Source organism: Rana temporaria, chromosome 3 (genome assembly GCF_905171775.1).
Source record: "Rana temporaria chromosome 3, aRanTem1.1, whole genome shotgun sequence".
Lineage (NCBI taxonomy): Eukaryota > Metazoa > Chordata > Amphibia > Anura > Ranidae > Rana > Rana temporaria.
The window spans coordinates 106,604,315-106,617,819 of record NC_053491.1 but is presented as its reverse complement, the minus strand read 5'-3'; the positions used below and the strand labels follow the sequence as shown (position 1 = coordinate 106,617,819).

Genomic DNA, 13,505 nt, shown 5'->3' with positions numbered 1-13,505 from the left:
TTTTAAGAGGGAATTTTCTGGAAAACTAATTTTTTTAGTCCAAATAGTAAATGCAGTTACAATTAAAAATAAGATAAACAATGTACAGCAAGCAACTCAGAGCAGCTCCTGTAGCATATAGAAAATGCATTAAGTATAAAAATGTAAATGAATGCAAAGTTCACATTTACGTATTAAAAATCACAGTGCTGCTCTATGAGCATTGAGTGGCCTGCTTTAACTACTTTTTGTGGTGAACTAACTTTAACATTTACACATTAATAAACTGTGCTTTTTTCTATTATTTTCAACTAGTAGAACATCTTTTTTTACAAACGTTTAACTCCTCTTAAGGCAGAGCATTCTGCGCTTTTTTAATTGCATTCGTTGGCTTTTGCTACAGATAAACAAATCCAGAGGATTCCTGCATTGCAGGAAAGGTGTCCTTCCTTTAGTTCATTTGGCTGTCTATGCAATCTGATCTGCTGGTATTCACAAATAGTCACCTCACAGGCAATACACAGTATAGTAAACTGTCTTTCTAAAACCATTCTGAAATGGCATACCTCGGAGGGGAAGGAGGGGGACAAGCGCCCGCCGGAAATCACAGAGCCGTCATCTCCACTCGGCTTTCACGTCACACACGCACAGTCCCGCCATTGGCATTGGACCATCTCCTGTGACAGACAGAACACTGGTCCAATGCTGGTGGCGGAGGCGGTACTGTGCGTGTGTGACGTGACAGCCGAGTGGAGATGACGGCTGATTTCCGGCGGTGATTTCCGTGGGCACTCGTCCCCCTCCTTCCCCTCCGAGGTATGCCATTGACGCATAGCGCGCACCGGTGATTTTCCCCCTATTTTCAGGGGGAAAAAGTGCGCAGTATACGCCGATAAATACGGTATGTCTTTTGAATAGACCCTCTTTTTGAGAGACACAAGAGCTTTCCCCACAGCTAGTAGCTCCCTGAAATTTGAAGAGTGACCTGCCTCCTCTGGCAACCAGGCTCCCAGTCTTGAGAGTGAGTACCCCAGCCCCACAGACTGGCGTCTGTGGTCATTTTTACCGGAGCATGTTGTGCCCAGTGTTCCTTCCCTCCCTGCAGGTGTACCCGCTGCTAACACCAGGAGAGATTGAGGAAATCCTCTCTTGGCAGCTGCACCAGCTGATCTAGAGAATCCATCCTGTGATCCAAATGGAGAAAAACGCCTGAAGGGGTCTGGAGTGCAATTGAGCCCAAGGCACCCTTGGGATGGCTGCAGTTATCAACTTTAAGAACTGCATGATCCGCCCAAGGGAGGTTTGCGGGAGCAGTTTGAAGGCCTGCACAGAGAAGAATATTCAAAATTTTCTCTTCGAGAAGAAAAACCTTTTGGACAAGAGTTTATAAGATAACCTAGGAAAAGTATGCTCTGGGAGGGCACCAAGCAAGACTTCCGCTGGTTGATTTTCCAACCCAATTTCTTAAAGGTCCGCAAAACCAACTGCAGATCCTGAACAAGGGACTGTCTCGAGCAAAGATCAAAAAATCATCTAGATATGGGACGATTGATACACTCTGTATCTGAAAAAAGGCCATGACTTCAGCCAGGATTTTTGTAAAAATTCTGGGTGCTGCAGAGAGACCAAAAGGAAGGGCATTGAATTGCCAATGACTTGGCCAGTTTTCCATGAAAATCGCAAATCTGAGGAACTTTCGGTGACTCTGGCAGATTGGTACTTGAAGATAAGCATCCTGGAGATCCAGTGTTATCATGAAGACCCCTGGCAATAACAGATTTCTTACAGAATAAATATTTTCCATCCAGAAACGTGTGCAAGCTATAAATTTGTTCAGGACGCTTAAATTGATGACCATACAAAAGCCGTGGTAAGCTTTCTTGACCAGAAAGACATGGGAATAAAAATCCCCGGAATTTTTGAATCTCCCGAACAGGAGAAATAACTCCCTCTGTTTCCCACACAGAAATTAGATTCGTGGCTTGCCGTCTCTCGGCAGATGGGTCAAAAAAATCTGGGGGGGGATGGGGACTTAATTCCAACCTGTAACCCCTTTCCAATGTTTGAAGGAATTAAGGAATTGTCGGAAATCTCTGCCCATTCTTTGATGAAATGGGACAACCTTCCCCCTACCTTTATTCTGGCGTCACAGGGGATTTTTGGAATGGGCTGAAGGTGCAAAGAGAGTCCTACCTTTTTGCTTGCCTTTGTTAAAAGACCACTTCTTTGCCTGTTGGTTTTAAAATTAACCTAGTTTTGGAAGCCGCGAAAAGGCCTCTTATTCTGGGGTTTATTCCTTTGGCAAGAAGGGAACCGTTTACTCTGAGGAATGAGCTAGGACCTCCACTGAGGAACCAAATAAGAGCTTGCCTTCACAGGGTATGCCGCAGAGCTTATTCTTGGAGGCAAGGTCACCCTCTCAAGACTTAAGCCAGATAGCCCGCCTAGCTGAATAAATTAGCAGAAGACCTGGCTACAGCTTTTACGGAATCTGCCACTGCATCAGCAAAAAAGGCCACTGACCTAGCAATGAGTGGGAGAGATTACCTTATGTCCAATTTGGGAGTGTCGATGAAAGAAGATCATCCAGACACTGAACCCATACGTCTGAATTCCTAGCCACACAGGTGGATGCTACGGCTGGACCCAACGAAAAAGCTGAAGCATCCCAGGCCTTACGAAGCAATGAGTCAGCCGTTCTGCCCATTTGATCTTTAAGGACCCCAGAGTCCTCAAAAGGAAAGATCTGACCTCTTGGACACCTGTGACATAGGGGCATCTAATCTAGGACACTTAAAAGAAAACCTCCTCGAACTCAGACTGGAAAGGAAACCACCTTTTGTGCTCTTGAGTGGAATAACCTTTTTTCAGGCTCTACTCTTAAAGAATCATGTCCTTAAGTGACTGGTGTATCGGAAAAGTTCTCGACTTCCGCCCCTGTAGACCCCTATACATTCTATCCTGTACAGATTGGGCTTGCAGTGGCATCTCAATATGCAAAAATACAAGGGAAAGGGGAAGCGCAAGTTTAACCACTGGTATATACGAGTAGCTATATTTGATCATGAACCCTGTTGGGTTTGTTGCTGTAACCAAAAAAGCATTAGATAAAGAGGGGAACGGGGAAGGGGAAATAGCCTAAAGAAAGCTAATTAAAGGGGTTACCTATAGCAACAAATGATCTAAACATTAGATACAATTAAATGTATTCAAGTATTAAAATAGTATTAAAAAATGCAGTTTAAAGAACCTTTAGAAAAATTGAATCATTTAAAATTTGATTGCCATGGACATATATGACGAACAAGACTCATAAAAAACAAGACATAAATACAGCGCTAGTCCTGACGTGATGGTCCAGCCACAAGTTGTAAGCACACCATCCAAATGGATGCCTAAGTTTGGCAATCAGAGTAAAATTACTTCAAGTAATGGGTACTAATAGCCCCTACCTTACCAGAGCCAATAGGTGCCTCAACACAGGGCTGGACCTTGTAAATGGGAGAGGAGAGAGGGAGTGCTAGAAATTTTGGCTAGGGGACACCCTAGATTGATGATATCGCCTACCTCATGAGCCAAGCAATCGGAAGTCCTAGGTGTTAAGTAAACAAATAGGTGGGCCAAGAAATAGTAGGGCAGTTCTACAAGATAGTTAATTTGGTCAGTAAAGCAATCCCAGCTGGGGGTTGTTGGTATCCTGTTAGTGAAGGTGGGGTTATTCCATCAATGCAATTTGGTCATGCATGAGTTATCCTGTCTCAGGTATATTTAAAGAGAAATGCTGGTAACCATGTGTGGTTAATGGGACACAGTGAGCCATGGTGCCAAGCAATGATGGGAAGGCTGCCGGTAGTTGAGATAAATGGCAAGGTATTTTATATGTCAAATCGATATGCGCCATGGTATATATTGACTTCAATAGTTCGTCAATATCTTCAACTGGAAAAGAAACTTCGAGCTACCCGCATCTTCCTCTGATGCAGATTCCTCAACAAATGAAGAACCTGGATTCTCACCTTCTAGATCAGAAGCATTGTGTGAACTAATGGTCTCAGACACTAACAGAGGAAGTGATCGAGCCAAAGCTGAAGGCTTTTGAGCTATGGATCTAGACGAGCAAGGCCCTAGTCCAGTTACCCTGTCATTAAGGGACCAAAAGGAGGCCACTACCTCCTTCATAGAAGACATTAACGCTTTAAAAGAGGAAGTCTCTAAACTAGCTCTGGATGGAATACAATCCTCACAAAAAAGTTTCTTATAACCATCAGAAAGTCTGGCCCTACAGTTCCCACATTTCTTCACCGGTTTGGCCTAGAAAAAAAGCAGAAAAAAGAATCAAACAAATAAGTCCATACAAAAAAGTCCCCTGCTGTAGAAGCTATCCACAGACAAGTGCTAACCTTGGAGGCAGTATGGGACCCGGAAGCCGACTCTGGTTCAATCCGAGCGGGAGCTCTATCCTCAGACCTGTCCGCAAGCTTCATCAGGAAGGCGGAGATCGGCCGGAGAGATAGGCTGCTGTTGTCCTGCTAAATGCGCCTGTCCGGCATTCAGAAGACCGTTCAGTGCATCACCCATGCTTCCTTTAAGCAAACGAACAGTGCCTGGAAGTGCGTTTGTGACTTCCGGCGCCATCTTGCCGCGTCACCGGAAGTCTGACGCCATCTTGGTACACCTCAGCAAAGCACAAGGGCGGCAGTTCCACAGAGCCAGAGCTGTGGAGAAAAAACAAAGGGAGTTGCCACCACTCACACCACCAGGTAGGCAAGTAACCTCAGAAATAGGAAACCCTTCTGGTAGAAAGAACAGGACTATCACCCAGGACTTGGCCACAACTAGTCCCGGATGATACCAGAGAAGGGGGGGTCCACCAACCAGTTACCAGACCTAAGAAAACAAAAACATGTCGGTGCTCCTGGAGGGTCTGGAAACACAAAACAACTGAGGGTCAGAGGAAAGAGAGGGCCTTTTAAATTGTATCCGATTTGTGTTTCCTGTAAAGGGCGGAGCCAATCTCTCTCGTAGCTGTCCTGGAAGGTGAGGGGAAAAACCTAGTTTTGAGGCTTCTGTTAGGAGGAGCAGTGGAGAAGGGGGTCGCCTCAATTTAAAAAAAAATGTTTTATCCTCGGTACCCAGGGCTGTTGGCTTTAAGATCCTATCAGCAGTGTCTGCATCAGATGGTGGAAGATTACCTAGTGGAAAAACCAACATGAAGAGCGTGTCGACAATCCACTGGGTTTCTGGGTCATGAGGACTTGCTCAGTATGCAATTGAGCTGCTGGGCATTCAGTACTGCCAGAGGTTTTCCGTTGACCGGCTGACATTTGTCAAAATGAATCAGCCCTGGATTAGCAGCAGATATCAAGCCTGATGCCGATGTTGCAGATTAAGTGTTATTGGGATCTCGAATCTCTGCAAGACTGTCTAGGCTGCCTAGCTTTGTGGGTGTTGATTATATCTTGAAGTCATTATTAGTATAGGTTTCATGGGCATAATTAATACCCAAGGACCAATATTGTCGCACCTGTTTGACAGGTGCATCAAATAGATTTTTTTTACAGCAAGGCCAATTCTTGCTTTCAAGAGTACTTCTAGAAGGCTACAGGGTGAAGGCACCACCAGCACCCAAAGCCAATTTTTCTGCACGTTACTTCAAAGTCTGCAAAAGACCAGGCTTGTTAATTGTTAATCATGGCCTGAGTGTACTATAATTTGGCCTGCTCACTGTGGGGCATAATTTTATTTCCATCGAAAGACACCACAACAACTTGTAAAAAAAAAAAAAAACTATAATCTTGTTCCGCGTGCACTAAACTGTGGTTTCAGCATACAAACTGGCTCCCCAATCAGTTTACTAAAGAAATCATGTAGGGAAAAGCAACTTAAAGCTCAGTTCCGCCCCAAAAAATATAATAAAAGCCAGCAGCTACAAAATACTGCAGCTGCTGACTTAATAGACACTTACCTGGACGCCCACAATGTTGGCACCCAAAGCCAATCTTTGGTAAGGGAATCAGGAAGTGAAGCCTTGCGGCTGGTTCCCTACTGCACATGTGCGAGTCGTGTAGCGCGATCCCACTGGTCCCTGTTGTCTTCTAGGACCTGTGCGTCTCCCAAAAGACAGCGGGGGGAATGGAGGCACCGGAAGTTGTTTATGTCATTGCGGATACTACGGAAATCTATGCCCAGAAGTGGGAGCAAATACTTGGATTACATGGGTATCTGCTCCTTCCTCCCCCTGAAAGGTGCCAAAAGTGACACCGGAATTAATTCCTACAACTTCAAGTATAAAGTGAACTTGTCTGTTACATGAAACCTGTTGCTTTTTCCTAACCAGAAAAAAGTGCAAGAAAAAAGTGCAAGTTATGTAAACCAAGGCAAAGGGACATTGATTAGGTTTATGCTTACCTCATCTGGCACATCTTTTGCATCTTGCTGAGAAGCAGCAGCTCTGCGTGCCAGTGCACCAGCACGGATATTACTAAGGTTGATTTGACGTTCTGGCGGTGGACCTCCACGTGGCTGTCCTCTCACAATTATGGCACATCCGGAAAGTACCTATAAAATAAGAATACTTTTAGTCTCAATAGTGCATTATAACAATCCTTTGAGTGAACTTTAAAAAAGTTAATTTGGACCTAGCTGGCCAAAAAAAAAAACATTTCCTTCAACACATGTAGCGGTTGTTACCATGTATAAACTAACATTAGCTCCATATAGTGCCGGCACGGCAGCGGCAAATAAAGCCTATAGCTCAAAATAAAGTCTGGCTGTAGGTAGCTTTGTATTTTCTGAATAAATACAAAGCTTCCTCTGGCTGAGTTGGAGATCATGACATGAGACCCTCCTGCATCTAAGTTTTCAGTCAGTGGTAGTAAAGCCTGCTTTTTTTTCACCTGTACCTAGAGGAAAGCGTATAAAAAAAGAATCTGTTGGTACAGTGAATGTTTCCTCACCATTTAGGGGAGATTCACATTTGTAGCAGCCAGTGATACCACCGACACGTGTGCACTGAGGCTGAGCTGTGTATATTATGTAAATGAACACCAAAATATGTTCATAAAAGTCAACAAAAAAATGTGTACATAAAATTCAGTCCATGTCCTCAGTGCAATCTATACACATTGTATATCTATAGACCTACTTTTACAAGTATATTTAGACACATTTCCCCTTCAAATAATTATTTTGCATAAACAACTCTTCCAAAGCACCACTGAGAAATTGCATTTGGATCTGCTCACCTCGAAGATGACCTCCAGATTATAAGAGGTCTGAACAGGCAGCAAAATATGATCCAGCCAGGATGATACTCAGCACCCCCACCCTTAATATATAAACTCTTATAATCTGGAGTTCATGTTCGAGGTGAGTAGACCCACATGAGGATTTCTCACTGAGGTGTACTCCGATAGACTGCACTGCTACCTAGAGCAGATGAAGGGTGTCACAACAATTCTTGCTTTTGTAAACAAGAAGTTTTCCATATATGCTGTTCTTCGTGAATAATAATGTACGGTATGTGAATTCCTCATACTTTATGTACAGCTGTAATGACCTACTTTACTTAAAGCTGTTCTCACCAATGGGGTTACATTTTAAATAATGTATTTATATTTGCCTATTTTGTATCCTCTTCCTGAAAAACTCAAGATTAAGCATAAAAAGCCACAACATGTGACTGGAGAACACTCAGGCAAGACACAGGAAGGAAAAATGCAATCAAGGGCTATTGGCAAGGAAAGATTGATCTATTGTAATCTTTGATCTATTTTAATAAATGATGGTTGGTATTTACAACTGAAGAAAGTTTAACATTGCATTTTATACCCTAAAGCACATTTAAAGACGGCTTCTGTCTTTTAGGTACCAGCTGTCCCTTACCTCTCCAATGCAACAACCCAATATGAAAACCCCACTAGCCTGTGTCTACCCTCCAATATAGGAACCCCCTCCCAATTAGGCATTAGAGGTATTAATTCTACTCCACAGCAAACTTTCCCAACAGCTTAAGTCTGCTAAGCATTCCCAGATGCTACCAAGCATCTCAATAGATACCTACATTTTAGAGAACATACTCGACAAGATGGATGCAGCATCGATCTGATGCTGCATCTGTCACCCACCACCTCTATAGTAAGAACCGAGTGATCAAACACCACCCTCCACTCTGAATAGAGAGCTGTGACTGTCAGTGGCTTTCTTCCAGCTGTGGAAGTGGCAGGAAGGGCTGGCTAAGGCTCTCGGTGGATCGCAGAGGCTAAGCCAGGTGCTGTCCAGGGTTCTGGGTGGATCCCAACCATATGGTCAGGATCTTTTCAGAGCCTGGACCGGCTCTGTGATGTCAAACAGATGTGGCTCTGTGATGTTGGCTGAAAACAGGTCACAGGAGTGCAGGATGAACTGCACTCCCTGTGACCCATAGGAGTAAAGCCAAAAAAGCTTTGGATATAATTCTCCTTTAAGCCTACCCTAACTGTAGCTCTATCACCTACCCTTTTCCTCTCTAGGGCCAAACCCCTCAACTTGTCCTTATTCCCTTTACCCCCAGCAATTAACTGGCCTTCCAAAACAATTCAGACCGTTCAGCATTGACACGCTGTCCCTTTCTGCACCAAAAGTAATTTAGATTGTCTACTTCAAACTACATCCAGTCTGTCAAATTTGAATTTTTATGCTGTGAAAAGTTGCATTTGTAGGCTTACTAGTTTAGGCTTGTAATAAAATCGAAAGCTTTGAATAAAAAAATGTAATAGGTAATAAATGGTGTAAGAGCAAAAACAGCCAATGTTCCAGAGAGTTGAGAAACATGAAGGCTACATATCCAATATTTTCAATCCATTTTGAAATTGTAGGGGGAGGAAAAAATCTATCTCAGGTTTTATGTTCTACAAGGCACTGTAGGATATTTTGGGAACACAGCATTTGTACCAACAGTAACAAATCCTAAATTATATACTGGGTGAATACATTGTAGCTTACGGCTTTCTTTTCAAATGTTTACTTTACTTTCACCTGGTGATTGGCAGCGCATTGATTTTATTTTCGATTTCCCCTACCCCACATTCAGCGTTGATGTGGGAACGCCCCGTGTAGCATGATTGCATTTTGCCGATGTATTGGGGATGTGGGCCAGCTGGCAGAACATGATTACTTCTAGCAGCTATAGCCACTGCCAATAAGCGCATGCCAGAAATTCAGCCAGTGCCTGGTGAACCATCCAAATTTCAACCTATAGTCAGTTTAACTTAAAAGTTAAGAAAAATTTATAACGGTGACCATTGCCAGCACCCAGTGTTGGCTTTCCAACCCTCTAATTAGCATCTATGCAGGACACCTTGGTCTGTTAAAGCAGAGTTCCACCCAAAAATGGAACTTCCGCTTTAAAGGGGTTGTAAAGGGGAAAAAAAAAAAAAAAAAACCCTAGCTGCCTTTACCTTAGTGCAGTCCTCCTTCGATTTTGCTTTTAAATGTCCTTATTTGTTCTGAGAAATCCACACTTCCTGTTCTTCTGTCTAACTCCACACAGTAATGCAAGGCTTTCTCCTTGGTGTGGAGAAAGCCTCTTGAGGGGGCGGGCAGGAGTGTCAGGATGCCCACTAACAAACCGTTCCTTTATCTGCAAAGTAGAGAGCGTCCTGACCCTCCTGCTCGCCCGCTCCCCCCTCCAGAGGCTTTCTCTACATCAGGGAGAAAGCTTTGCATTACGGTGTGTAGTTACAGACAGAAGAACAGGAAGTGAGGATTTCTCAAAACAAATAAGGACATTTAAAAGCAAAATCGAAGGATGAGGTAAGTGAAGGAGGACTGCACTAAGGTAAAGGAAGCTATTTAGGGGAAAAAAATTACCTTTACAACACCTTTAAGTGCTGGTGACCCCTTGACATGCCACATTTGGCAAATTATTTTTTTGAGAGGGGAGCAGGTACCCCGATTTGACAGGCACCCAGCTCCCACTTCCTCCCTTGGCACCGCGGCGCCGGAACGAAGATCTCCTCTCCCCCCTCCCTGAAATCTTCCGAGACACAGGTTCCTGAAGATTGCCCGGCCATTCACAGCACCGCCGAGGGTGGGAGAGGAGCAGGGCTTTGTACGCCCGCATCGCTGGACAGGCGAGTGTCCGATTATTAAAAGTCTGCAGCTACACTTTTTGTAGCCGACTTTTAAATGGGTGGAACTCAGTTTTAATTTTAAAATGCAGCAGACGTACTGGCTTAACCAGGTAAAAAAAACTCAGTTACAAGATAGGAAAACAAAGCCCACTGTGCCAATACTAGTGAAAGACTACATTCCATTTTTGAATTGGCCATAGTTACACTACAGAAAAAGTAGCAAATTTGTCACAGCTACAGAATCTCCCCCACACGTTGTTACTATGAATGAAGGGCTGCATCCGATAAGCAGCCACTAGCCATGGGTCTACAGGCGATGATGGGACAGCTGTTAGCACCAGGAGGAGTCCATTAGTCATGGGGCTGTGGGTGGCAACAGGCTAAGGGGGGGGGCCTTAGTCATAAGGCTGTCAGTGATTGGGGGTGGTCAGCTAGTCAGTCTGGGGGAAGGTGACAGCCATCAGCCCTGTAGCTGTCAGGGGGATGGCTTTTATAGGGCTATCAGTGGTGGGGGGGGGGCAGCAGTCAACAATTGGGAGGATGTCCCTCAGCCAAAGGGGGCCTGTCAGCCAAAGGGGGGGGGGGGGCGGCCCTCAGGCGCCGGGCCTGTCAGCCAACGGGGGGGAGGAGGCGGCCCTCAGGCGTCGGGCCTGTCAGCCAACGGGGGAGGGGGAAGGTGGCCCTCAGGCGCCGGGCCTGTCAGCCAACGGGGGAGGGGGAAGGCGGCCCTCAGGCGCCGGGCCTGTCAGCCAACGGGGGGGGAGGAGGCGGCCCTCAGGCGCCGGGCCTGTTAGCCAACGGGGGGGAGGAGGCGGCCCTCAGGCGCCGGGCCTGTCAGCCAACGGGGGGAGGGGGAAGGCGGCCCTCAGGCGCCGGGCCTGTCAGCCAACGGGGGGGGGGGGAAGGCGGCCCTCAGGCGCCGGGCCTGTCAGCCAACGGGGGGAGGGGGAAGGCGGCCCTCAGGCGCCGGGCCTGTCAGCCAACGGGGGGAGGGGGAAGGCGGCCCTCAGGCGCCGGGCCTGTCAGCCAACGGGGGGAGGGGGAAGGCGGCCCTCAGGCGCCGGGCCTGTCAGCCAACGGGGGGAGGGGGAAGGCGGCCCTCAGGCGCCGGGCCTGTCAGCTGGGGAGGGGGGGGGGCAGGGCTGTCAGCCAACGGGGGAGAGTGACAGCCCTCGACAACAGGGCTGTCAGCCAACGGGGGAAAGTGACAGCCCTCGACAACAGGGCTGTCAGCCAACGGGGGAAAGTGACAGCCCTCGACAGCCGGGCCTGTCAGCCAACGGGGGAAGTGACAGCCCTCGACAGCCGGGCCCTTCAGCCAACGGGGGAGTGTGACAGCCCTCGACAGCCGGGCCTGTCAGCCAACGGGGGAGAGTGACAGCCCTTGACAGCCGGGCTGTCAGCCAATAGAAGGAGCGCCAACTCTCCGCCACAGAATGAAGGGGGCAGCCATTGGTCGCAGGGCTACCTGCAAATTGGGGGGAGGCAGTTTGCCATGTGGTTAACTGACAATGTCAGCGATTGTGGGTGCAGAGGGTGGCCAAGGGGCTGTTGGGGGGTCTGTTGCCAATAAGGACATCAGCAGTGGAGGGGAGCAGCCATTGGCCATGAGGCTGAGGATATAGCTAGCAATTAGCAGATGACTGAAGAGCTGAATTAGCGGCAGATGTGATGAGTAGCTCATGTCCTCCATGGCAGGCAGCTGTTGATGAGCCGTGTATAGAGAAGCATTGCATCCAGTGATAGAAGTGATCAGAGAGGATTGTAGATGCTACAAACGTGACAATGTTTCCAGTTGGCCGGATCCTGAGGTTACAGTGTGGATCTTCTGAAGACTGGAGAGAGCCGGGGACAGGAAGAGTGCGCCAACACAGCGCTCCCTCCGAGGTCCGGGCAGTACCCGGTAAGTGGGCACATCTGGGGCAGGTAAAGTAGTGGGGGAGAGGGGAGGACACAACAGCTGGAGAGGCACACAGGTCACCCGGGGGCGCACATTCCTCAGCTCAGTCCTTTGTACTCTGACCGGCAGGACACACAATTCTCACCAACTTTCCCCGCTTCTCACAACTTCCCCGGCATGGCGGAGCCCGGAGAGTCGTACCCGCTGCTCCTCACCTGAAGTGCGCTCACCTGGCCGCCACCACCACCTCTCCCCCAGAGCCGTGTACCCCCCTTCACGCCCGTTCCTCACCAGCTTTACGATGCCTCTCTGCACCACAGGGGTTGCCGTGGAAGTCTGCACTCCTGAGGAAGCCATGACGTGACAAGTCGGTATGGAGACGGAGGACGGAGCCGGGAGCTGCTTGTATTGCTGTCTGTGCTTCTCACACTGACTGACTAAGAGAGAGCGCCGCCGCTGCACAGCCGCTATTTATCGACCCGCCCCCTCCGCCTGACCCGCGCATGCGCGCTCCTCTATTGAAGGGATAGAGGGCTTTCAGGATGACGCCGAGATTCCGCCCTTCGGAGGATTGCTCTTCCGGGTCGCTGTTGTAGGAAGGACACGTCAGCACGTGTATGTGTGGGAAAGTGGTGCGCTACTGGATGTCAGTCGTGGAGTTTGGAAGAAAGTTTTGTAGCGCCAAATCGAATCTATTGGGTGAAGGAAGCACGGGGCTTCACGGGGGGAGGACACCGCCAGGGGCGCCTCTATGGTCTGGGAGGGTGACACCTGGGATTTCATACAGGCTTATCATTAGACCGCTGGGCTGCTGGCCTGTTGTTTTGTTTTGTAGCTAAATATCATATATTCTTAATTATATATACTTTTTATTATATTTACATTTGCAGTCCATCATAGCATCACTTGAGATATTGATATAGTTATATATATATCTCTCTAAATTTATATATATATAATTACATATGTGTCCGTCGTAGTCTTACTTAGGGGACGTACTAAACTGCATATTGGGATGATCAGTAATGGGTTAAATATATTCATTGTCAGGAGTTAACATGACATTCCTCCCATAAACCCCATGAGAAATAATAATTTTACCCATTGTCCCATCAAAAACAAGTCAAATGTAATTTTTCCATTACTTCTGTATAATTTACTATGATCCTGTTGTACAGCTGCATATATATCTATCAGCAAGTGAACAGTTAAACAATAGCAACTGCTTCTTGCAACATTGTATCAAGCACTGCAGGAAAGAATAACATATTTTGACAAACAGAGTCATTACCATATATATGTGTATAAAGTACACTGACATCTAGTCAGAGTTTTCAGTATTGCAGCCAATAATCCAATCATCCCAATATGCAGCAGTTTACTACGTCCCCTTACTTAGTTTCTCTTGAAGTGTTGATGGAATGGTATCAGCTTTACTAAAAAAGCAGTAGTGGCAGCTGGTGCTCAATTTTTTTTGGGGTGGGCGGCAAACAAACCACCCGACACCTCCCATT

At 46.8% G+C, this 13,505-nt stretch overlaps 1 protein-coding gene across 1 annotated transcript in view; it reads right to left on the bottom strand.

Moving 5' to 3' along the window:
• SND1 (staphylococcal nuclease and tudor domain containing 1) overlaps positions 1 to 12,460 on the bottom strand; it is a 701,900-nt gene extending 689,440 nt beyond the window's left edge. The window contains exons 1-2 of the mRNA XM_040343211.1: positions 12,283 to 12,460; positions 6,388 to 6,537 (exon numbers count right to left, since the gene is read on the bottom strand). Of these exons, the coding sequence (XP_040199145.1) occupies positions 6,388 to 6,537; positions 12,283 to 12,348 (216 nt within the window). The 5' untranslated portion in view covers positions 12,349 to 12,460. The remainder of the gene's footprint in view (positions 1 to 6,387; positions 6,538 to 12,282) is intronic.
• Between the last annotated feature and the right edge of the window lie 1,045 nt (positions 12,461 to 13,505).